This window comes from Talpa europaea (assembly GCF_964194135.1).
Source record: "Talpa europaea genome assembly, chromosome: 3".
In the NCBI taxonomy this organism is placed as follows: Eukaryota; Metazoa; Chordata; class Mammalia; order Eulipotyphla; family Talpidae; genus Talpa; species Talpa europaea.
Window position 1 is genome coordinate 29,706,442 of NC_140069.1, and position 24,262 is coordinate 29,730,703.

The 24,262-nt window shown below is 42.2% G+C and overlaps 1 protein-coding gene across 1 annotated transcript in view; it reads right to left on the bottom strand.

The window, feature by feature from the left end:
• Positions 1-3,746: 3,746 nt before the first annotated feature.
• LAPTM4B (lysosomal protein transmembrane 4 beta) overlaps positions 3,747-24,262 on the bottom strand; it is a gene marked incomplete at both ends in the record, with an annotated part of 67,080 nt that continues 46,564 nt past the window's right edge. Inside the window, 2 exons of the mRNA XM_084230533.1 lie at positions 3,747-3,824; positions 21,779-21,874. Of these exons, the coding sequence (XP_084086659.1) occupies positions 3,747-3,824; positions 21,779-21,874 (174 nt within the window). The remainder of the gene's footprint in view (positions 3,825-21,778; positions 21,875-24,262) is intronic.

Below are 24,262 nucleotides of genomic sequence, written 5' to 3' on the forward strand. Positions count from 1 at the left end.
GCTCCCCACTCTAGCTCTGGTGAATTCTCTCACCCTCCCCCGCTTCTGACTGTACCCAGTGCTTGTATAAATAATAAATAAATAAATCTTTAAAAAAAAAAAGGCCTAAAACTAAAGAAAGTAAAAAAACATACTGTGACAGTAAAATAGAATAAAACCAAATTCCTTTAACTAAAATGAACACTGGGTGAAAAGTGACATCACACAAAGGTCATCGAACTGTATCTGAGGACCACAACATAGGACATAGGGCCCCTTTGTGCTGTTGCTGGTCATTCAGAGAACTAGACACACTGTTCTGGTTTTCCCAGACCAAGAGGCCCCTCATGTGGAGAAATCACAGGTGGAAGGAGCCTCAGAGACTCTTTAGAAGGCCAGGATTGGATTGGATGCCCTGAATCTAGCACCCCAGGAATCTGGGACCTGTCATTGCATATGACTTTTCAGTGTGTGTGTACCGTAGTGGGAGCTGAGATGCCACTGTACTGGACATGTAACTAGCAAGCAGCAGGCAAAAATTACGACATATTCAATGCTAGCCTTTCCAGACAGAAATTTGGCTCAAAGTCTCTATGCTGGGCCAATTATGCCCCATCTGCCTGGGCTCACAGCTTCTTTCCAAATTCTCCTTGCTCTATTACAACACCAGACTCTGGACATTTTGAAATGGACCAAGGAGTTGATGGGATATAATTTCATTTACTGATTTCAAGAGGTTCCCATTTTAGCAAGTTTATTACATAAGGGAAAACTGATTGTACCATGATTAAAAAAAAAAGTTAATAAAGTTTTTCTAGGTTCATTAGCTTTCCCCTACCACAAAAGCTCAGTTTGCACAGCAGGACTTTTTTCTTGAATGTGAACTATTTCAAATACAATACATTCTTCTACAGAGAAAACAATTTTAATGGTTACACCCTGTAAAGATGGTCTATTGAAGGCATTACTAATTGAGGTCATTGCTATTAATGAACTGAGGGTGGAGGGGAAAGACAACTGGAATGGGATATAGTTGGGTTCGCAGTCCAACCAAATGTTTAGGGCTGGAACAGAGTAAAAAGGTATTGGGGGCTAAGAAGGGAAAGGGGAGTTTCTGCAATTTTGGAGATACATAGATAAGGAGGGGGCAGGGCCAGGGTATCAGACTCAGGAGAGATGCTGCAATAATGTTTACATGGGAAGAAAGTGCAGGAAAGGGCTTATAACTCTTTTATGTGACTTGGCATTCTGGAAATATAACAATTTCTTGGGTGGATAAACCATCTGTCCCAGCAACACAATTAAGACCCTGTCTAACACAGGCTGGATCCATTTACCTACCTTGTAGTGCTCAGCTGAATGCCCCTGACTTTAAAATAAGAGTTGGGTGGGCCTCCCTGGTGGCGCAGGGGGTTGAGCGCAGCGCTGTGAAGCTGTCCGCAGGCTCTGCAGAGGTGGTTCGATTCCTGGCGGGCCAGGGAGATTCCCCCATGGCGTGGCAGACCTCTCCTGTCTCTCCTGCTGCTCCCCTCAGCAATGTTTTCGGTCCTTCTGCCTGTTCTGCTCCCTGTTCTGTCTCTGGTGAATTCTCTCACCCTTCTGTGCCTCTGGCCTGTACCCCAGTGCTTGTATAAATAAATAAATCTTGGGGAAAAAAAAGAGCTGGGGTTGTGAGGAGGGATTGTTAAATGATTAAAAACTGAGGAGCTCTCTTCAGTGAGGTGACCAAGAACTATGAAGGCATAGGAACAACTGAGGTATAGACTGCTAGGGGTTCTCTTCAGACAACAAAATGGGAGAAAGGGATCACATGTTAAAGTGGGGTTTTAAATACACTGAAAAGAGAGGTGTATAGCTGGATATTGGCAATGAGAGAAAGACAGTGAATTCAACACAAGATCTGCCCTGCAGTCATTTTAATCCACACATCACAACCTCCCCATAGTGAGCCAAGACAGTAATTCCTTTGCAGAGGTAAATATGGAGGCAGCTTTGCAGCTGAGCCCTGGTTCATCTATAAGATGGGACAAAATCAGTATTGTCAGGGTTCTGAGAATGATGTGACATCCCTGTGTCTATGCTGCTACTTGAGTGTCACATGAACAAGATCTTCTTCAAGGCACCTACATGCTCCATCAGAATCAGCACGCAACTCCATGTTGCACTCCATGCAATGATTAGTAGGTGAAGAGCTGTGAAATTATGGAGAGGAACATGCAAATAACTGACTTCCTATGTGCCTTCCAGGGGGATTGACAAAACCATTTGATAATGTGTTTAACACAGTGTGACTCTTACAGGCATAAAGCTTCAAGGAACAGAATTTCCTAGGTTGGCTTTCCAAGGAATATTAATGAGATATGCCAAAAGAAATAACTGGAGCTGACTCTCCCCCTTCTTATTTTAGTTTCCTTTGGAATGTAGTAAAATCTGAACTGTTTATTAAAAAGTGCACTATGAGCATAAAGCAATCATATGCAAAACAATCGAGCACACAGAGCTTGGTAGAGGCAGGTTAAGAATCTTCAAACTTGGGTCTGTTTGTTTCAATTCTGATTTTATCAGCACTGAAATATGAAAAAAATGCATATGTTGAAACAAGGCATATAGCTGGCCCCATAGGCCGAACTGTGAGTGTGTGCAAGGCCACATGCAGGCAGGAAGGGTCCGGAGCCATAATCAACACAGAGCCAAAAAGTTGTTTCTTCAATGAGGACAAATCTCACTTTAATTGCAAAAGGCTTCATTTACAACACATTCAATAATGAACAAACAGGAGAGCTGTGACTTTTGGACATACAAACATACAAAAGTCCCTTGAAGTTCAGGTAGTCAAGAAAAGAAACAAGGCATGAGCAAGGCACCCCTCCCCATTTTCTTGACTGTTTTACATTGTAAAAGATGATGAGTTTCACTTGGAAGCTTAAAGTAGTAGGGTGTGCCTTGCAGGGAGAGAAGATGAAAACCTTTATCATTGTTATCAGGCAAAATAAACACATATCAGCAATTCCACTGATAAAGTAAGGAGGGGAGGGCAGAACACAGTGTCAGGGGCCTAAGGTGGGATGGGAACCTGGAGAAAGGGAGCATCAGATCCCACGCAGTGACAGTACATCAGCCCCACCCTTCAACTGCAGACTTGGGGTACAAGACAGTTGGGATTGTCAATAGGTTTCAACTTTGCCTTGGCCAGCAAAGTCAAAATGTCACTGAATTTAATTCATCAAGGATCTTTTAGGAAATTCTTGGTTTTTTTTAATAGATAGATGGACTCTTACTTGCCTAATTAGAGCAATGATTACAGAGTTAACATTCCTGTTTTTATACGGGTTTCTCCTATATAAAGAGAAGACTGAAGAAAAAGCAGTATCTAGTTTTGATTTTATTTTACACACTCAAAAAAGACAACAGAGAACAGAGAAATAAAGTGTTAACTAATTCCTAACTCTGGGGCACAGCAGGTACAAAAACAGATTCCTCTAACTCAAGGTTCATCCACATTACTGGGAGGTTTCAATGCCTATAGAAGACCAAGGAAGCCCATTACACCCTACCCCTACAGAAAGAATTCCACAATTAATCTATCACAGTCCTCCAGCTAAAATGCACATGTATGACTACAGAGGGTTTCAACTTAATATCTAAATTTTATCAGGGTAGCATTTTAGCAACAAATAAGCTCAGAGAGCTCATCTCAGAAGTGAAATCAAAGAGCTACTACTCTGAAAATTCAAGTTGCTGCTCTCGGCCCCACCCCAGCATCTGGCTCAGGCAGACACGTAAGGTGGCGGCGGCTCCTTGGCAGCACCATTCACAGTGGCATCATCATAGGGGGGTAACAGCACCTGAGAGGAAAGAGAGGATTAGGGTCAGTGTTTCAAAGTGCATGTAGGTTCCCCTGAGCTTTTTAATTGGACTTTTGCACAATTAAACATTTCCACAACCTGTACCAATTTCAACTTTGCAGCAAGTGGAAACACTGATGAGAGACTTTGAAAATCCTTACAGAAGCAAATGGGATGAGACTTTTGACCCTTTGAGTTTTCCCAAACCAGTCCAGATGTGCCTGTGCTATCAGCCTGTACTCCAAGCCTGGCTCAGCCCCATTTTATCAGCGTGATCTCAAGCTACTCAACCTCAATTTCCATGTCTATAAAATAGAAATACCCGAGACTTAGAGGTGTGTAAAATACCTAACACACCGGGGGGGAAACTGAATTCTCTATAGCAAAGCCTTAGCTTTCCTCTTGGGGGCTGATCATCTGACTTTTGGAATCAGCCTCAGTGGGTGCATGTAGATATGGTGGTGTATCAACTGCTGTGATCAGCACTAGAAATGTTAACTTTTACATAACCCCAGCATTATGCTCCACAAACTCATTGAACAACGGATTGAGTCATATCTGTCATGATCTTCTTGGACAAGTTTGCCTAAAACACTGAACTACTTAAAAAGGAAAAGACATCGGCCATCCTGTCTAACTTATTTATCTCCCTGAACAAAATAGAACACTCAAATCCCCCATAGTGTTCATAGAAGATTAAACACAAAATTTTCTTAAAGGGAAAAAAAAAGGTGTATTGCAAATGTGTCTGTTTAAATAAATTTATTTTCCCATTAATTTTGGTAATTTGTCACTATTTCTTGCTATTTGACTTCAAACTTTTTTAAAATCAGTATTTTAATATCCTAGAGGCTTTATCTCCCCAAGAGTCTATGCCTCAGACCCTTTATCCAAAGTCGAGGTGTCTGTAGGTGTCTGTAAGGGCAGGACAGGACACTGAACAGGTTTTCTAGGATCCAGCAGACCGGGTAAAGGAGGAGTCAGAGTCCTCAGTAGTTTTTTGCAGGTTTTTACTGGGATTTACCCGGTACACAGCAGGCAGAGGTGCTGGGGGGTCAGGAGGTTGGCAGTCCTCCCAGCCCCCAGCAAGTCTTCACTCTATCTGGGCTCTCTGGCCTTCTCTCTGCTTCTCTTCTTCTTTCAGCTTCCGTTTGTTCTTGGCTTCTCTTTTGGCTTCTGCTGGCGTCCCCATGACGCCGCCCTTAAAAGCCCAGTCTCAGCCCAGGTGAATCCCATCTACCTATGCCCACACCCTACTCCAGGTGCCCGCCATCAGGCATGCATTCAGGACCACAAGGATCCATCATCTATCCTGATGGCAGGAGGGCAGAAGAGCCTGACATTTTTCCTTTCACTCAAGTTTCTGACTTGTCTTCACCTCTCGTTACCACGTTCTAACTGCTGAATGCAAAATCGTCTCACCAGGCATCTCGTGCTACTGCACTACTTTCCAAAGTTCTCCAAATGGAATTAGTTTTAAATTCTTAAGGGACAGAGTCATCTTTCTAACCAACTGATGTTAATATTACTGATTTTTAAAGGTAGGGGTGAAGTAAGGATTGCCATCCTGTATCTAGAGCAGAATATTAATACTGATTAAACTCACTTGTTATTTTCCTTTTCAACTAAGATCAATGAAGCACTTACAAATCTGAGAAAATAACTGCAGGGTCAATTGAGGGAGCATATGCCAATTTAGAGGTCATAAAACAAAAATGGTGAAAACTTATTTTGACATTTTTACAAGTTGGCATTTAGTTAAACCCAGTCTTTTATTTTCTAATTTTAAAATTGAATCATTCACAATGAGTAACTGAAAATAATCTCTGAGGACTGAGAATATAGGCCAGGTCCCACTTTAAAGTCATTGCCTGGTGAACAGCAGCTACCAGTGAGTAGAGAAGGCAAATGCACTGCTTTGCTTCAAGCAACATTCAGTATAATCACATTCTCATCTAAATCAGTCCCTTGCAGTTTGCTGAATAGCATCTCAACACCAGGGTGACTGCATGATGGTGTCACTCTCTTCCACACAGATTAAAAAAAAAAAAACCTCCCTCTTGTCAATGACCCTGGAAGGCATCAATTAGAAAGATTAACATCTTATCTAAATATAGTGGCTCCTCAATTGGTAATCACCATTCTAGGTGACAGCATGCTGGTGGGGAAGCTATTCTCGGTTCATTTCAATTCCATTCAACAAATATTCACTGTTACCAGGGGAACTTCATCCTTTTTAGTCACATCAACACACAGAACAGTTGGAGGGAGACATAAATTTACATCAAAGGTCACAAAATCTAACACCCTGGTGTAGAAATGATTCCAACTGGGTGTAAGCCCACAAGTTACTAAAACTTGGGACATTAAACCACTCCATCAAATATTAAGACATGACAAAATGCTCAAGAGGAAAGAACTACTTGGTGAAAATGGAAAATGTTAAGGGACTGTGGATATTTACTGTAATATTAGAGTTTTAAGCCAGTAAAGGCTTATTTGGAATGCCGCCATTGCTAGGATTAAATTCCCAAAAGTATTATGTATATGTTACATAAATTTCTTCAGACATACTTTCACAAAATGATATGCCGAATTTTGTGTTATACGTTTATTTTCCTGGGGAGTGTTTAGAACTTTCATCAGATGCTAGAAGAACCACCTCTGGAGATTCAGGGCCAGGAGGCAGGACAAGGTACAGGGCACTTCGTACCAGAAGTCTGTGTTGGCCCCCATCCTAACAAGGGTGATTAGGTAAAGGGAAAATGAAATTGAGGCCCAATCTGATGGCTGGGTGACATTTTTGTCTACCTTGGAGATGGAGGGAGAGTGTACCAGGAAAGACAGAAAGTAGACAGATTATCTTATAGAGCCTAACATTAGGGAAATAATATTAACTGGTAACTTGACAGCTGAAAAAACAAGGCCAATCTTTGCTTCACAAAAACAAAAATTGCGTGGGCCTCCCCTGGTGGCACAGGTAGTTGAGTGCAGTGCTGTGAAGCTGTCTGCAGCCTCTGCAGCATGGGTTCAATCCTGGCCAGCCAGCAAGAATCCTACATGGCGCGGCAGCCCTCTCCTGTCTCTCCTGCTGCTCCCCTCAGCAGTGTATTTCAGTCTGTCTGCCTGTTCTGTTCCCCACTCTGTCTCTGGTGAATCCTCACACCCTCCCGCACCTCTGGCCTGTACCCCGTTCTTGTATGCATGAATAATTTTTTTTTTTTTTAAAGTGATAGCCTTTAAAAAAAAAAAATTGTGGGCCTCCCTAGTGGCGCAAGGGGTTAAGACGCAACCTATATGGAGCTGTCCGCAGCCACTGCAGCACAAATTCGATTCCCTGGCTGGCCAGGGAGCAACCCACATAGTGCAGCAGACCTTTCCTGCCTTGCCCACTGCTCCCCTCAGCAGTGCATTTCAGTCAATCTGTCTGTTCTGGTCCCCACCCTCTGGAGAATCCTCTTACCCCTCCCAACACCTTTGGCCTGTACCCCAGCTCTTGTATGCATAAATAAATATTTTTTTAAAAAATTGCTTAAGATGGGCTTCCCCGGTGGCGCAGCGGTTGAGCGCTGGGTTGCGAAGCTGCCCACAGCCTCTACAGTGCCGGTTCGATCCCCGGATGCTCCCCGGCCACAGAGGGGGTCCCCACATGGCGCGCAGACCTCTCCTGCCACCCGCTGCTCCCCTCAGCAGTGTACTTCGGTCCTTCTGCCTGCTCTGCTCCCCGCTCTGCCTCTGGTGAATTCTCACACCCTCCCTCGCTTCTGACTGTACCCAGTGCTTGTATGTATAAATCAATCAATCAATAAATAAATAAATCTTTAAAAAAATTGCTTAAGAAAGGGGATGTACACCATGGAGCTCTACACTGAACAATGTTCACATATTTGCACAAAGTAAACACTAACTGATGTTGTCACCAAAAATCTGGTATCAGGAGGATGAAGGCAGCAGAGACTATGGGGAGGAGAGTAAGAGTTAAATCCCATGCAACAATAAGCCAAAAGAGAAGTTGATAAGCAAAAAATTAGTGAAGGTATTTTAAAATATGGAGGTAAATATGATGGAAAACAAGCAAAAGATTTTACATTATTTTCTGCTGGGGTAAAAGTGGATGAAGGGCAAGAAAGAGAATGTCAGAGGAATACTACAAAACACATTTGATACTGTGGATCTGAACTATATATATATATATATATATATATATATATATATATATGTAACACTGCATTCACAAACACTCATGGAGTCTTGAAGGGAAGAGGAAGTCAGTCTCAAGGGGCAGCCAGCTGTCAACCTGAGGATGACAAGCAAAGAGCCACCTCATTCCTTTCACCTTCTCAGTTGGCAGGTGAGTTGTGGATTTGATAGGAGCTTCTGTAGGGGCCTAGAATAAATAGCTCCAACTTGTGAAAGATGCCACTTTCAGTGCAGGAAGGGCGTAGGGCCAGACAAGTTCAGTACAGACACTGAACAAGGTAATAGGAAGCAAGGGGCTGTTTGAAGTTAGGGCCTACACAGTGAAATCTGTTTTTGCAGAAAAGTTGGTCAAGACCTGGCCCTCACCAACTCAAGACACGCGGCCAGTCCTGTAAGGCTCAATCTCCACATTGAAACACAATAGAGAGTGACCCCAAACACCAAGCGAAGCCAGAGCATTAACTGCCGTGAGGTGTCTCCAAGGGGACAAATGCACCCAATGGGAAAACAAGCATTTCCCTTACTTAACACTACATCCCTTGTGCCACTCAGGCCCAGGCGAGCAGCAGCCCCAAACCTGACTTTATCCTACATAATTTATTTCCATGTTCATTACCAATCTGACTCCCTTTTCTTGTGACTTTTTTTTCCTGGAATGTTTTTCTTTCTTATGTCATTGCATACAAAGTCCAAACAACCCAAGGCTCAAGTTAAATTCACTTCAAACATTGAGAGGTGAAATATTCCAACCTCACTTTCTCCCTTCTCCTCTTTAATTATACTCTGCTAGGGCAGAATAAAAATGTCCTTAAAATCAAAACACTGTAATGATATGTTCATATTCTTTTTAGATAATATAAAGTCATAAGAATGATGCTCGAAATGATGGTCATTATAGTATGGCCCGCTGAACTCACATATAAAATCACTTGCCTGAAGCACTTACATAATTTATCAATTAAAGGACATGCTATCTTATACTACTATTAACTGACTTGTATGCATTTATGTTTCTCTTCTGCAAAAAGTTTCTAAAAGGCAAAGTCTTAGACATCTGTATCTTTTCACATCACTGGTTCCCAGATAGTGGTGTTTTAAATTGAGGTCCTGTCACAAAGTAGCTGTGTGCTTAAAACCAGAGGCAATGTAGTGGTGGAGAATCAAACACAAGGACTCTCGGGCCTCCCCTGGTGGCGCAGCCTTGGCTGTGAAGCTGCCCCCAGCCTCTGCAGCACTGGTTTGATCCCTAGCCACAGGGAAGGGTCTCTGGCGCACAGACCTCTCCTGCCGCCCCGCTGCTCCCCTCAGCAGTGTATTTCGTCAGTCTACCTGTTCTGTTCCCCACTCTGGCTCTGGTGAATTCTCTCACCCTCCGGCGCTTCTGACTGTACCCAGTGCTTGTATAAATAAATAATCTTAAAAAAAAAAAAGGACAAAACACAAGGACTCTGAAAACAGACCAAGGCTCAAGTTCCAGATCTAAAATGTATGAACCCCAAGGCCCTAACTTACTAAATCTACCTGGACTTTAGTTTCTACATCTATGTAATCTATAGAACAGGAAGGACTATGGTAAGGATATAAGTGAGGCAAAGTGGCCCACTGAGGTGGGCTGTGGTGCTGGGTGCTAGGGAGGCAGAGGTGTAGGTAAGTGACTGAAATCTGGAGCAGGATACCTGGTCTTAACCAGGCAGGGCTCATCACAGGAGCATGGGGAAGCAATGTAAGCTGCATGTCACACAGGACTAAGACACACAGGTATAGGTGTAGGTGGTGTGCTGTAGTCAGAGGGCCAGGTGTGGGAGGTGGGATTAGGAGAGATGACTCTGGAACAACAGGCAACATCCCAACTGGCCTTGGAAGCAATGACAGGGAATTGGACCTTCTTCTGTGAGAGCTAGTGGTCCTCACCATGTTGGGGGGTTGGGGAGCTGTGGGGCTGTCCCTCAGTGAGACTGCTGTGGGCACATGCAGATGTGTTGTCATGAAGTCAACTATTCTCTCCTGACAAGCATGGGAAGATAAGGAAAATATCACTATAAAACAGAGACTTCTCTTTCTTCTTTTTTTCCTTCTTCCATTGGGGGTAGAGGGAGGGAGCGAGGGCATGGTGCTCATGAAAGCACAGTTGCTCCCAAGGGCTGCAGCTGTGGGTACCATCTCAGTAACAGTCAATCAAAGCTGCTTCACCAAGATGGACTTGGCAGGATGAAGTTACAGCTCCACTCCCCCCTCTCACATCCAGAAAATATTAGGCTGCAAACAGCTGAGACTGATGTCATTGTAGGGGTAATTGGGAATCTGTTACACTAAGAAAAACAGTGGCTGAGAGTGGGCAGAGTCGGCCATCTGGGGGCACCACTTTCCAACCCTTCATGCCTCCCTTTCCTCCAACAATAAATGGGGACAAACCAGGCTCTATCTCACAAGGTTGGGGAAATAAATGTAAGGCCAAGTAATTAATGTGCCTCGCACCATATAAGGCATGTACCAAGGCTCAACAAATCTTAACTATATTCTATACATTTGTGAAAGCAGTAGATGGCTTGTGCTATTGGAAATAATGCAAAATAAGACAACTGAGTGTTAAAAAGGACCCAGAAATAAGGCAAAATGAACATTTTTTGGTTATGAAATTTTTACTTCTATATGCCATTGAATAGACAGACATATAGATAAATAAAGGGAGAAAGGAAAAGAGAAGGAAAGAGGACAAAGGTGAATATTACATTTTTCTGGTAGCAAATTAAAACAGGATTTTCTAGGATGAATCTTTGCATCCTAGGTGATCCTAACACCGCACGGACAGCTGTCACTTTCACTATGGGTTTTCAAGCAAATTATTCTTTTATTGATTTTCCTCTATAGTGTATAAACATAAACCTGATTTAGATATGTAGGCAAAAATAATAACTATGGGAGAAAACATTGTCAGGAAAAATATATCCTTAAAAGGAATGAAAAGATGAGGTCCTGTTATTTGTCAACCAACTTCAAGAGGAAAGGACTCAACTTTGAGGTCTATCTAGCCTTAAAGCAGGGTTATTAGATTTCCTGGGATGGTTCAAATAGTTGAGCTACAAATGTCTAGAAAATTAAGCTCAAATTTTGATGAAGGCAGGGCATTTGTGGACTATCTGGGCCAAATCTGGTCAGCCACATGTTTTTCTTGAGATCTTCAAGCCAAGATTGTTTTTTATATTTTTTAAATTGTTTAAAAGAAGAATGTTAGTGAAATGTAAAAATATATAAAATTTAAATTTTGGTATTCATAAATATTTACTGGAACCCCAACACACTTTTGACTGTATTTTTTTTTAAAGATTTATTTATTTATACATACAGGAACTGGGGTACAGGCCAGGTGTGTTGGGGGGGGTGAGAGGATTCACCAGAGAAAGTGGGTAACAGAAGTAGCAGACTGAAATACACTGCTGAGGGGGGCAGCGGGCGTGACAGAAGATGGTAGCCATGTGGGTAGCTCCCTGGCAGGCCCAGAGATTGAACTCATGCTGCAGAGGCTGCAGATCGCTTCACAGTGCTATGCTTAACCCCTTGCACCACCAGGGAGCCCCAACTTTCTATTGTTGCTTTGATACAACCATAGCAGACCTGAACAGTTATGACAGAGGCCATATCATCTACAAAGCCTAAAATATTTGCTATCTGGCCCTTTGTAGGAAAAAAAAATGCCTTTGCCTGCACTAAGGGAAAATATTATCCTGAATTCTGAACTTGGAAGATATGATAATATAAGACGCGAAAGTAAACAGAGCCAAAATAATCTTGCCATTCAGAGGCACTTTAGCCTAAATATTTTCTTTTCTTCTCTTCATCATGTTATACCCCTAACAGTGTACAATTTATCTTGTTTAAAACAAGCAGCACGTCTATCAAAGGCTTGGTCACGTGCATAATGGGCACATCTACCGATTTAGATATGAGCTTCCTTTACTCAGGCCAGATAGGCAAGGGGAGACATCAGCTTCCATGATTAACTGAAATAACCATTTGGGCACATGTGGGATAGGATCAACACAAAAGGAAGTCTGAGTTAAAAAAAAATAGAATAATTGTCTCCAAAGTTTTTGATTGCCCCCCACCTATAACATAGGTAAGTAAACACACACAGTGCCATATATTTTGGCTACACATTTTTGTATGCTTTAATATCTCTGAATTAAGGTTGTATTTTATAATGAGGAACACCTTACAAATAAGAGGTAGCCCCCAAAATGATACAATGTATAACTGATGGCATCTTGTATTCAATGAATTGAAAATACCAGGAGGCCAAGAGGACGAAACAAATTTTGGATGATTCTGAGAAGCTCTCCCCAACAAACTCTTATTTCCTCCCCTATCTCAGCCTGGAATAAAGTAATTGTTTGTTCCCAAAGGTAGATAAGATAGGTCATTTTATCCTAAATTCACTGCAAAACTACTACAAACTGTCTTCACCAGCCAAGATGCTGAAATCATAATCTTGCCAACTCACTAGTCATGTGACCTCAGGAAGTGATCCATTTGGCGCCTCAATTTCCTTCTTTTGTACATCAGGATTAAGAGTCTATTTCAAGGACTTGTATGATAAAGAGTTCATACATGTAGCGCACCTGGCCTGGAGCCTGGCAGGCGGCAACCACTATATAAACATTTGGGGAGAAACCTACAGTACAAAAGCTACAGAGGAAAAAGTAGAAAAGATGAGATAAAAGCAGAACAGCACTGTAATTATTGAGTCTTTAGCTGGATGACATTTGCAGGAAAAGTTGAAATGAATGCATTAAGAGGTAGCTAGATCAGATAACTTTTCAAGACCCTGTCATACCTTTCAGGTAAGTGATTTTTCTGCAGTTACAGTCACACATGAGATAGCCTCCAGAATGGTCTTACCCACAATCCCCTCAATTACCAATTGTCATGTGTACCTCCTACAATTTTCTCAAGTCCCTTGCTTCTTCTTCATTCCCTCTGCTCTGGCCCTGGATCCAAACTTCATCAACTTCATCATTAAAATAACCTGACTTTGGCCTTCCTGGTGGCGCAAGGGGTTAAGCACCGCACTATGAAGAAATCTGCAGCATCTGCAGCACGAGTTCGATCCCCAGCCAGGGAGCAACCCACATGGCGCAGTGGACCTTTCCTGACTCGCCTGCTACTCCCCTCAGCAGTGTATTTCAGTACATCTGCCTGTTCTGTTCCCCGCTCTGTCTCTGGTCAATCCTCTCAACCCACCCCCCCAACCCCCCCCACACACACACACCTCTGGCCTATACCCCAGCTCTTGTATGCATAAATAAATATATCTTTTAAAAAAAAAAATAAAGTAACCTGACTTTGGAAATAGTTTCTGGGCTGTTCTCTTGGCTTATCTGGGATTTCACCAAGTGCATATTAAACTCTCATACTGTTACAGGACAGGGAGAGGGGCACTCCAGACCCCGCAAACCTGCCTCCTCTAAACAGGTTCTGCCATCCACTGCATTGCATCAATACAAAACATATGAGACTTTAATGGGAAGGAACTTTAATACAATTAGGAAACAATACAGAAAAGACAAAGAATATAGTTTCTAAATCAAGCACCCAAAGTTGCCCATCCCCTTGTGGGTAAAAGTCCATCCAAATGGGATTGGCCCAGAGCAAGGCCCCAAAACCTGCCACAAGTCTAAGGCATCTTCCAGAGGGGACCCACAGAAAAGGATCAGAAACAACCAGACAAGTCTGGAGGGAAAAGAGCAAAATCAAAATCAAGACAAAAACCGTCATTGTCACCTCCCCACGGGTCTCTCACCCACATCTGTGTCAACCAGTCCACAACCAAATGGCAAGTATAGTTTCTTCACGTATCTCTCTGCTCCATGTGCCTCCTCCAGGTCTCCTGTGGCTCTCCATCCTGCTTCCTTCCTTCCTCAGTCTCCTCTGCAGCTTGTTCTCTCTGCTCAGCTCCACCCTCTCTTGGGTGGGTCAGGAAACCTGGAACCTCCCCCTTTCCTGGGGACCACCCTATTACAATATCTGCTCTGGTCTTTTAAGGGAGCAGAGGGAGAAGTCATGCAAACTATTAAATTACAAGGGAAAAGAGATACCTAAATTGAAGATGCTCCCTTTTATATTCCAATACTTAACAAGCTAGAAGTTTCAGAGCCAAGAAATCACAGGCTAGAGTTTCAACCCCTTTGTTTTGTTCTTGAGAACCTTCTTTCCTTCTCCCCACCCTTAGTGACTCCTGGGTCCTCTGGTTCATACAGGCAGATAACAATAGTGAAAGGTTTGCTTTGGTCATGGACATTTTAAGTGCACAAGTCTGGAATGGCCAGGACTGAAAGAGATCTTAAAATGAAAGCCAGTCTGGTTACCAGTGTTTAGGTGAAGGCCTTTTCAAGCCATTTCAGAAAAGTTAGGCCTTTTCTAAAGCATCTGCAAGATGATGAGCATTACAATCTAGCTTCTCAGGTATGAAGGAACTTCTGAAGTCTATAGAAACTCTCTCCGGTAGTCAAGTTAGTTCATTCCCTCTCTTTTTTTTTGTCTCTCCACACTGGAGGAGGTAGTAAACAAAATTCATGTTACCTATGCAAGAACTTGTTTCTAATCATACCCAACCTGTACCTAGGAAGTAATGAACAGCCTGACTTTTAAAAGCAACCAGAGAGGAAAAAAACCAGTGGAATTCTTTATGAATTTTTGAAAGTCCTTGAGACCACTATTAACTCCCTCCCCACCCCCAGTCTCTCTCAGTCAACTGAGAATTTTTTTTGACAGCCCAAGGTCAGTCTAATTAACCTTTGGCAGCTCAAAGAGAATCTAATGGGAAATGACTGCTGGGGAGATAATCTGGCTTTCACCCAGGTCACTAACTTGTCTCTTAATTGTGTTTTCCAAGCAGTCAAACTCAACAGAATGCCCCACACAACAAATACTTTTTGAATGCAAAACAATAGCTAGTAGAGTCTTAACCAAGACTAGAACCTACAAAATACCATGGCAAAACAGACTCAAAGAAGTTTAATTTTCTCCTATTTATCCCTAAATATTTGGAATTTTCCCACATGACTCAAGTATTTTATCTGATTATTTTATCTGGAATCAGAATGCTAGACACCATTTTGGCTAAATACTAATCTCACTCCTTTTAAAGTGCCTCAAGCTGGGTTTCTTAGATTTGGATTTAGCAAGTCTTTTATTTATTTATTTTTTAAAAAGATTTTATTTATTTATACAAGAACCAGGGTACAGGCCAGATGCACGGGAGGGTAACTCACCAGAGACAGAGTGGGGAACAGAACAGGCAGACTGATGAAATACACTGCTGAGGGGAACAGCAGGCGAGACAGGAGAGGTCTGCCGCACCATGTGGGACCCTTGCCGGCCAGCCGGGATCGAACCCCTGCTGCAGAAGCTGCGGACAGCTTCACAGTGTGGTGCTCAACTGCCTGTGCCACTAGGGGAGGCCCAGATTTAGCAAGTCTTTTTTTTTTTTTTAATAAAGGCATGTTTTATTTATTTATGTTTGTTTGTTTGTTTATACAAGCACTGGGTACAGTCAGAAGAGCGGGAGGGTGAGAGAATTCACCAGAGCAGGGAGCAGAGCAGGCAGAAGGACCGAAGTACACTGCTGAGGGGAGCAGCGGGCAGCAGGAGAGGTCTGCGCGCCATGTGGGACCCTCCTCTGGTGGCCGGGGAGCAGCCGGGGATCGAACTAGCGCCGCAGAGGCCGCGGGCAGCTTCACAACCCAGCGCTCAACCACTGCGCCACCAGGGAGGCCGGATTTAGCAAGTCTTAACCATGATTCAAACCTTCATTAATATTAGCAGTATTAGCAAAACAAGGTTGCATAGAACAGTTTTTAATGTCTCAATTTGCATACATTTTAATGTGAAAGAAATCTGTTTCTGTAATCTATATTCCTAGTACTTTAATACAATGTTTTTTCCACTTACGGCAAATTTTGACGGAGCCGGTGAGAGGATGTGGTGTTAGATAGCATGTGTGCAGAATGTGATTTCCTCAACAATGTTCTGAAAGGAAGGTGGCATTTCCCAGGGTTCCCAGCAGTGTGCAGCAGTGGCTCAAAGGGGCAAAGCGACACCAATTAGGTGTCATATAACTAGGACTCGTAAGTTGTCTGGGCCCAACAACTTAATGAAAGGATAGGTATGTACTTCTTTTGGGCTAAGGGCACCATGAGAAAAATGCCGAGACCATACATCATTATGAACTAACAGAAACCCCTATGCCTTAGGCATGTCTTTTAAAGATTTTTTGCTTTGGTTTGGTTGGGAAATTGAAGGAGAGATTAACTTAGGTAGCAATGGCCAATATCTAATAAACTCTTACCTACCCTCCCTGTGAGTAGTATTTGGAAAACCGCATCTGGCTAATAATATTGATAGGGGCTGGGAAGGGGGAGGAGATTGGGTGAGACACTAAGCTGGGATAGTAGGAATCTGCACACACATATTGTTTGTAGCCTGTCTGCTCTGAGTTCATTTTCCAGCCCAAGGACGCGTCTGGAGGAGTGCGAGGAGGCAGTGCTATCTGAAGACCAGCCTCAGCATGGGGGGATGAGCCTGAGAGCAGGTGTCCAGGAGGGCAATAAGGAGCTCCAGGGACTGGACATTATAACCTCCTGGCAGTCCTGAAGGCCTGCTGACTGCTGCCGAACTCGCTTTGTTCAACTCACTATAAAAAGGCAGATGGAAATGAAATGTTAAGGCGGTTTCTTTAGGGTGTTAACTCCTCGTCTTCCAGATTGCTGCCTGTCTGATTAAAACTCACTTTAAAGATTCAATTCCTGTCTCTACTTTATTGGCATTCTGTGACAGGTAGCCCGCACTCCGGTCTTCCGGTTACAATATGTATACTATTTTAGAAAAGAAAAGGTGTATTTATTTTCTACCAAGAACCCCATTCAGTACCTTTCCACAAAGGGCACCCTGAGACTACTGAATCTGGGAGAAAACCCATCTGGCCTAATGTTTGGTAGGACGTGAAAGACACAAAACATTTTTTTTATCAGTGAGGATTCCCAATGAAGACACGGACAGACGAGGACTGAGCGTTATTACACACTATGAGGATCTTTATACAGCCAGGGAGACTAGGGGAGATGACAAAACTACGGAGATGACAAAACTAGATCATTCTGCCTCCCATTTAAGGTCTCAGTGAATCTCCAAAATACTTGGTTTTCTTAAGTCAGAAAGTTGCATCAACTCCTTTAGTTCTATTCAAAACAATCTTCACATATGCAAAACCCTGCTTAAAAAAAACAACAAACAAAATGTTCCTCCAGCCCCAGAGATCCAGCTTATGGTCTCCACCAAAAAGAAGGAAGACTTGGGCCTCCCCGGTGGCGCAGTGGTTGAGCGCTGGGTTGCGAAGCTGCCCGTGGCCTCTGCAGCGCCGGTTCGATCCCCGGCTGCTCCCCGGCCACCGGAGGAGGGTCCCACATGGCGCGCAGACCTCTCCTGCCGCCCGCTGCTCCCCTCAGCAGTGTGTTTCGGTCCTTCTGCCTGCTCTGCTCCCACCAGAGCTCTGGCTCTGGTGGGTTCTCTCACCCTCCCGTGCTTCTGACTGTACCCAGTGCATGTTTAGACAAAAACAAACAAACAAACAATAAATAAAAAAATAGAAAAAACATGCCTCTATAAAAAAAAAAAAAAAGAAGAAGAAGAAGGAAGGCTCCTTGACATATGGCTGGTTCCAGGACTGGAGCAGGAAATGGAAAGATGAGTCTAGAATGCTGCATCAACCTGAGAGCAAGGCTGTCATGGAAGACCAACAACATTGTGGCAAAAGACTGGGGTGGCAGTCTGGAGGCACTCCAGTTGGCCAAAGAAGGCACAGTGTAAGCATTAATCAGGATATTAACTATAAAGTGCTAGCTTTTTAGAGAAAACATCCTTGCCTCCTTTGAAAGGGTCACAGTAGGTCTGGAATAATAGGTAATAATTTAGGCTTACTGATCAAATTTATTAAAATAGATGTACTTTCCCACTGGACACTCCCACCTCCCTTTTCATTGCTTCATTCTATCTCTTTTTTTATTTGCATAGAAGAACTGGGGTACAGGCCAGAGGTGCAGGGGGTGAGAGGATCCACCAGAGACAGAGTGGGGAACAGAACAGGCAGACTGACTGAAATACACTGCTGAGGGGAGCAGCGGGTGAGACCGGAGAGGTCTGCTGCGCCATGTGGGTTAGATCCCTGGTGGGGGATTTATCTCAGGCCATAGCCATGATAGAGCTGAGACCTAATCAATAGGCTACAGAGAGGCCCTCATTAGTTCATTCCTAAGAAAATAAATAAGAAAAACCTCATCATTAGAGAACAACAGACCAATCTGTGGTTTTGCAAGCAAATAAACAGAATCAAACACAAGTACCAAGGATCAACCAAACTACACATGAGGGAAAGCTCTTCTACAGGACTATTCCAGCTAATAAATGAAAAATGAGTGACAGAATGCAGTTATGTTACAACCCCCAATGAATCAATGCATTAGGCATCAGGTAACAATGGTCATTGATATCCCCCCCAAAATAGATAGAATTAATCTTGCAAAAAAAGGGGGTGATAAATGTGAGAAATCTCTAGATCCAAATACTACTTTACTGGAAATTCAGAGGACTACATTATATGTATGCAATCAGAAAAGTCTAGCTTGTGGGACCGACTGACAAGTTTCTTTAACAAAAAGAGTCTTAAAATACATAGTGACCTACAGCTCCTGTTTGTTAGAACAATTATAACATTTATGAGACAATTAGAAATCTGAGCACTGACTGGATACTTAATGATATTAAGGAATTGTCATAGGAATAACAGGTATCTTATGTATAGTAAGGACACTTTAAAAACAAGTACAATACCATTCTATTTTTTTTAATACTGTCATAAAATTGAAAATTCCATTGATGATCTAGCCCCAAGTTTTAAAGTGGACTATCAGTACAACAAAGTTATGAGAAATCATAAATCTCCCTTTCCTGGGAATATCACTCTTTCAAAAAAAGAAAAAAATTCCCTGGGAACACTGAGAAAGTAGTTATCAGTAATTCAATTTCCTCATCTTAAAAATGTTAGGTTGATACAGAACGATTGAGGAAATAATGACAAATAACATTCGTCAAACTATTTCCAAGGATCTTCTGGCAACACACCATAGGGGGGAAAAAATCATAGTTGGCACTAGTACATAGTCCCAAATCCTACTTACTACAAACTAGTGCCAGGCTGGAAACCTCCCGGAAGAGGTCTATTATTAAAAGAGCTGCAGATGTGTAGTGGAAATATACAACTACTACAATTTGATCTCAGCCTAATAACACTTACTTGCTATTCCATACCTAATTTTAAAAGTCAGATAAGGAAAAAAAGAAGTTTCCTTTACAAAGCTAGTGGGTTACATTTTAGGGAGTTATTCATGGTGTCTTAAATTCTCTAAGTACCTCAATTTCTAGAAATTTCAGAATATCCTTTGATTTGAGGTATATCTATACAATGTGTATATTTTTAGCCCACCCATTTTGCTTCTATTGAAAATACACACACACACAAAGAAAATGTTACACACAAGCCTTTAGAAAAGCACTGAAAAAACCACCACACAAAGTATATCAAGACAAACACATGGGCCTCCCTGGTGGCACAACGGGTTGAGTGCAGCACTGTGAAGCTGTCCGCAGCCTCTGCAGTGCTGGTTCGATTCCCGGCCAACCAAGGAGATACCCACATGGCGCAGCAGACCTCTCCTGGCTCGCCTGCTGCTACCCTCCGTAGTGTCTTTGGTCCGTCTGCCTGTTCTGCTCCCCACTCTGTCTCTGGTGAATCCTCTCACCCTCCCGCACATCTGGCCCATACCCTGGTTCTTGTATAAATAAAAATAAATCTTAAAAAAAAATACATACTGCACAGGTGTGATCTTCTCTGAGGCTCCTGAGAAACATGGCAGTGTCACAAGCCCCACACATCGTGCTACTGAGGGCAAGTTTCTAATGTACCTTGCTTGTTTATTGATTCATTAATTCCTCAAACTCAAAAATCTCAATCTTTGTGCAGACATCTGATAGTTCAGGAGAACAATAAATGTACTGAGACTCCTTTTCTTTTTAAAAGATTTATTTATTTATATAAGAACCGGTGTAGTCAGATGCGCGAGAGGGATTCACCAGAGACAGAGTGGGGAACACAACAGGCAGACTGACAAAATACACTGCTGAGGGGAGCAGCAGGTGCAATAGGAGAGGTCTGCTGCACCATGTGGGACCCTCGCCGGCTGGCCGGGATTGAACCGTCGCTGCAGAGGCTGTGGACAGCTTCACAGCTCGGCGCTCAACTGCCTGCTCCACCAGGGTTGGCCCAAGACTCCTTTTTTTAGGAAAAAAAAAAAACAAAACAGAAAAAATGAACTTCCTAAATACCCAGAAACTCAGAAAGAAGGGAAAAAATTCATTTAAGTCAGTAGTAATCTTATCCAAATCAGTCATCATGAACAGCAACTTTTTTCAAGATTCTTACTGACTAAAGAGGAATTCTTTAAAGGGTCGAGTAAACATGTGTAATGTAATCAGTGTGCAGCATATGCAGACCCCAGGAGAGGACCCTGCAGCACCCGCCTACTGGCCTTGCACCTCTTCACGGCAGAGCCTTTTCTTAAACAGCTGCTCATGCGTACTCGATTCCATTCAACAAATGTTTGATGAGCACATAGGGAAATTATTCATGCCTAATATGCTTGCTCTCAGCAATCCCACAGTTCTCAATAAAGCCAGCTTGCAGCTATATATTTCACATAACATGAAACTGTTTTGTTCTCATTTTACATGCAGGAATATAAAATCAGGAACAGGTTAAATCATTTCACTAAGTGAACATGCTACCAGGATTTAATATATATATATATATATATATAAATAAACTCAGTTCCAGGTTAGACTTCACATACCATTTACCCCTTATCTGTCGCATCCATTCTATCCTGTCCAGTCCTGTCAATTCTGACCCATTCCACATGCTCACATCACCCATCACCATCTTTCCACTAACCAGCCCTGGAGCACTTACTTACTTGTAGCAAGCATTGTCTTGGGAACTGTGCTGAATGAAAAGATGAAGGAGTGACAGGGAGGTTGACACCTAGAGGACTCGTGTTTTCATCTTTACCTTCAGCCTGTTTATCTTTACCATATGGCAGTTTCAAGATAATTTACACAAAGTGCAAATTATTCCAAAGACTCTTCCAGTGAAGACACATTGTCCAAAATCATATTTGGTAGGTTTAAAAATTCTAAGTATGAACAACTAGTAATAGAATAGAGATCACAAATTATTTTGATAAGGTTTTCATACACCGCAAGTTCTAAAGATACAGTAAGCTTTGTCATTCTTTGCTACCTATAAAATCACATTTCTAAGTCTGACTTCGTATGTGAAAGGGTACAGTCATTCTACGGAGAATGGAGCTCTAGAATTATGTGTCATAGTTTATTGATTCAGGTTGAAGACCCATAAATATGGAGAAGGTACAGATATTATTTGTAATATTTAAAAAAATATACCACAGGTTGAGCCATCTAGATTTTAATATCCAACAAAGAAAATGAAACAAATTTCATCCAACTAAGATCCTTTCATGACTAATCAGCTCATGAGAATGGTTCAACAGTAAGAACACAGCAAACACTAGGAACATTCTGAAGTCATCACACAGGTGTTTGGAGATGTCCACAGACTTCACACCTACCATAGTATCGTTGCTGATGGCATAAACCAGGACATCGGAGGAGTTCCTGCCATTGATGTAGTGGTAGCAGTTCCAAACAGAGTTGATCAGGCAAAGCTGAAAGGTAGTGGTGATTATGTCATCTTCTTTTTTCAAACTTCAGGCAATTTTAACCACCACAATAGATACAGGTATATTCTAAAGCTTCAATTTACATAAATTATAAATGTACTTAATAAGTATTAAACCAAAATAATGTGTTTAAGAAATGTACATCCCCGCAGAGCAGAGGTGAGCTGGGAAGCACCCCCATGCCAGGCCCCACCTGGTCAGCAGTCCGAGCCCAGAGGGGAAGCAGGCAGCCAAGGCCGGGGCACACCATGCGCGCAGGAAAGTGAGTCTCCACCTTGCCATTTTATAATAGGGACCTTCCTTCAATAAAGACTGCTTGAAACAGGAATAAGGCTCCCTGTGCAGTCAGAGGTGAGCTGAAGGCCCCCACAAGCCTGGTTCCACCTGGCAGGGAGTTGGAGCCCAGAGGGGGATTCAGCGATTTGGAGCCTAGAGTGCAATCCAGCCACCCCTCCTCCAGGGAAGTCTGTGGGACTTCAAGACTCACCTTTGGAATTAAACAAACATAGAAGGAGGAGATATTCTGTGACAGCGACCATTAACATACTCAAAATATCACTGCCTCACTGGACTTCTGGCATAACAGTATTTGACTCGTTTGGACCGCCAGTTTCCGAAATCCCAGAAAGAGAACATCAAAAAGATGCCGGCCAGTACTAGCGACCAGTGTCCCAACACATGGGCCAAATTAGAAAACAGGCAGCAGGGAGAAGAAAAACTACATGCGACCTAGCAACTCCTCAGGAAAAAGACACACCACAAAAAGAAAACCACCCACCAGATTGCAACAACAGTGACTTGGAAGAACTTCTGAGCCTTCCAGAGAGAGAATTTAAAATTGCCATGATGAAAAAACTGACAGAAGTCATTAAAGAAAACAACACTTAGAAAAATGAAATTGAGTCCCTAAAGAGGGAAATGAAGGAAATGCAGGAGATCAAAGGATTAATGGAAGAGCTAAAGAACCCTGGGAAAAGCAGTGATAACAGAATAGATGAAATGGAAGAATGAATAAGCACTCTCGAAGACCCAGAAATAAAAAGAAGCAAAACAGAAAAGGAAAAAGAAGTACAAATGAAAAAGACTGAAGAAAGACTTTGGGAACTATCTGACTCCATGAGGAAAGGAAATATAAGAGTTATAGGAATCCCAGAAGGAGAAGAGAGAGACCTAGGAACAGAGAAAATATTCAAAGAAATAATTGAAGAGAACTTCCCAAACGTGAAGAAGGAGCTGAAAATAGACATACAAGAAGCACACCAAACTTCCATGATGAAAGGAAAAATACAGCAAGACACATAACAGTAAAGCTCCCGAGAATCCAAGACAAGGAAAAAATAATGAAGCCGACAAGAGGGAAGAAATAGATAACATTCAAAGGAAAACCAATCAGACTTCTCCAAACAAACACTATGGGCAAGGAGAGAATGGAGGGACATAGTAAACAGACTCCAAGACAACAAATGCCAAGCAAGAATACTCTATCCTGCAAAGCTTTCCTTCCTCTATGAAGAAAGAATAAGGACCTTCCCAGACAAACAGAAACTCTGGAATTTCATTACAACTAAACCCACACTCCAAAAAATACTACAAGGAGTCTTAAAGCCAGAACCAACAGAGGGCTGAATAACAGCAAAATAAGGCCAAAAAAAAGTTATTAAAGAACAAATAAATAAAATCAGAGGAAAGACAAACACAATGACGAATACAGATGCTAACATATCAATATTAACTCTAAATGTAAACTCTTCAATAAAAAGACACAGAGTTACAGGTTGGATTAAGAAACAAAACCCAACCTTTTGCTGTCTCCAGGAAACACATTTAACTACAATAGATAAAAATAGACTCAAAGTTAAAGTATGGAAAACAATCCTACAAGCGAATGGACCAAAAAAGAAGGCAGAAACAGCTATACTTATATCAGATAAAACAGATTTCAAACTCAAAAAGGTAAAGAAGAGACCCCAACGGTCATTACATTATGATCAAGGGGACAATACTTCAAGAAGAAACATATACTCACCAAATGAAGGAGCACCAAAATATATCAGACAACTATTATCATCTCTGAAAACTGACATCAGAGAAAACACATATGTAGTAGGAGACTTCAACACACCACTATCAACAATGGATAGATCAACGAGACAAAAAATAAGTAAGGACACTAAAGCTCTAAATAAGGATCTAGAGCTCATGGGCTTAACAGACATCTATAGAACACTAAAACCAAAAAAAGTCTGAGTACACATTTCTCTCAAGCACATGCGGATCATTCTCCAGGATCGATCACATACTGGGACACAAGACAAACATCAACAGATACATCAAGATTGAAATCATACCAACTATCTTCTCTGACCATGAAGG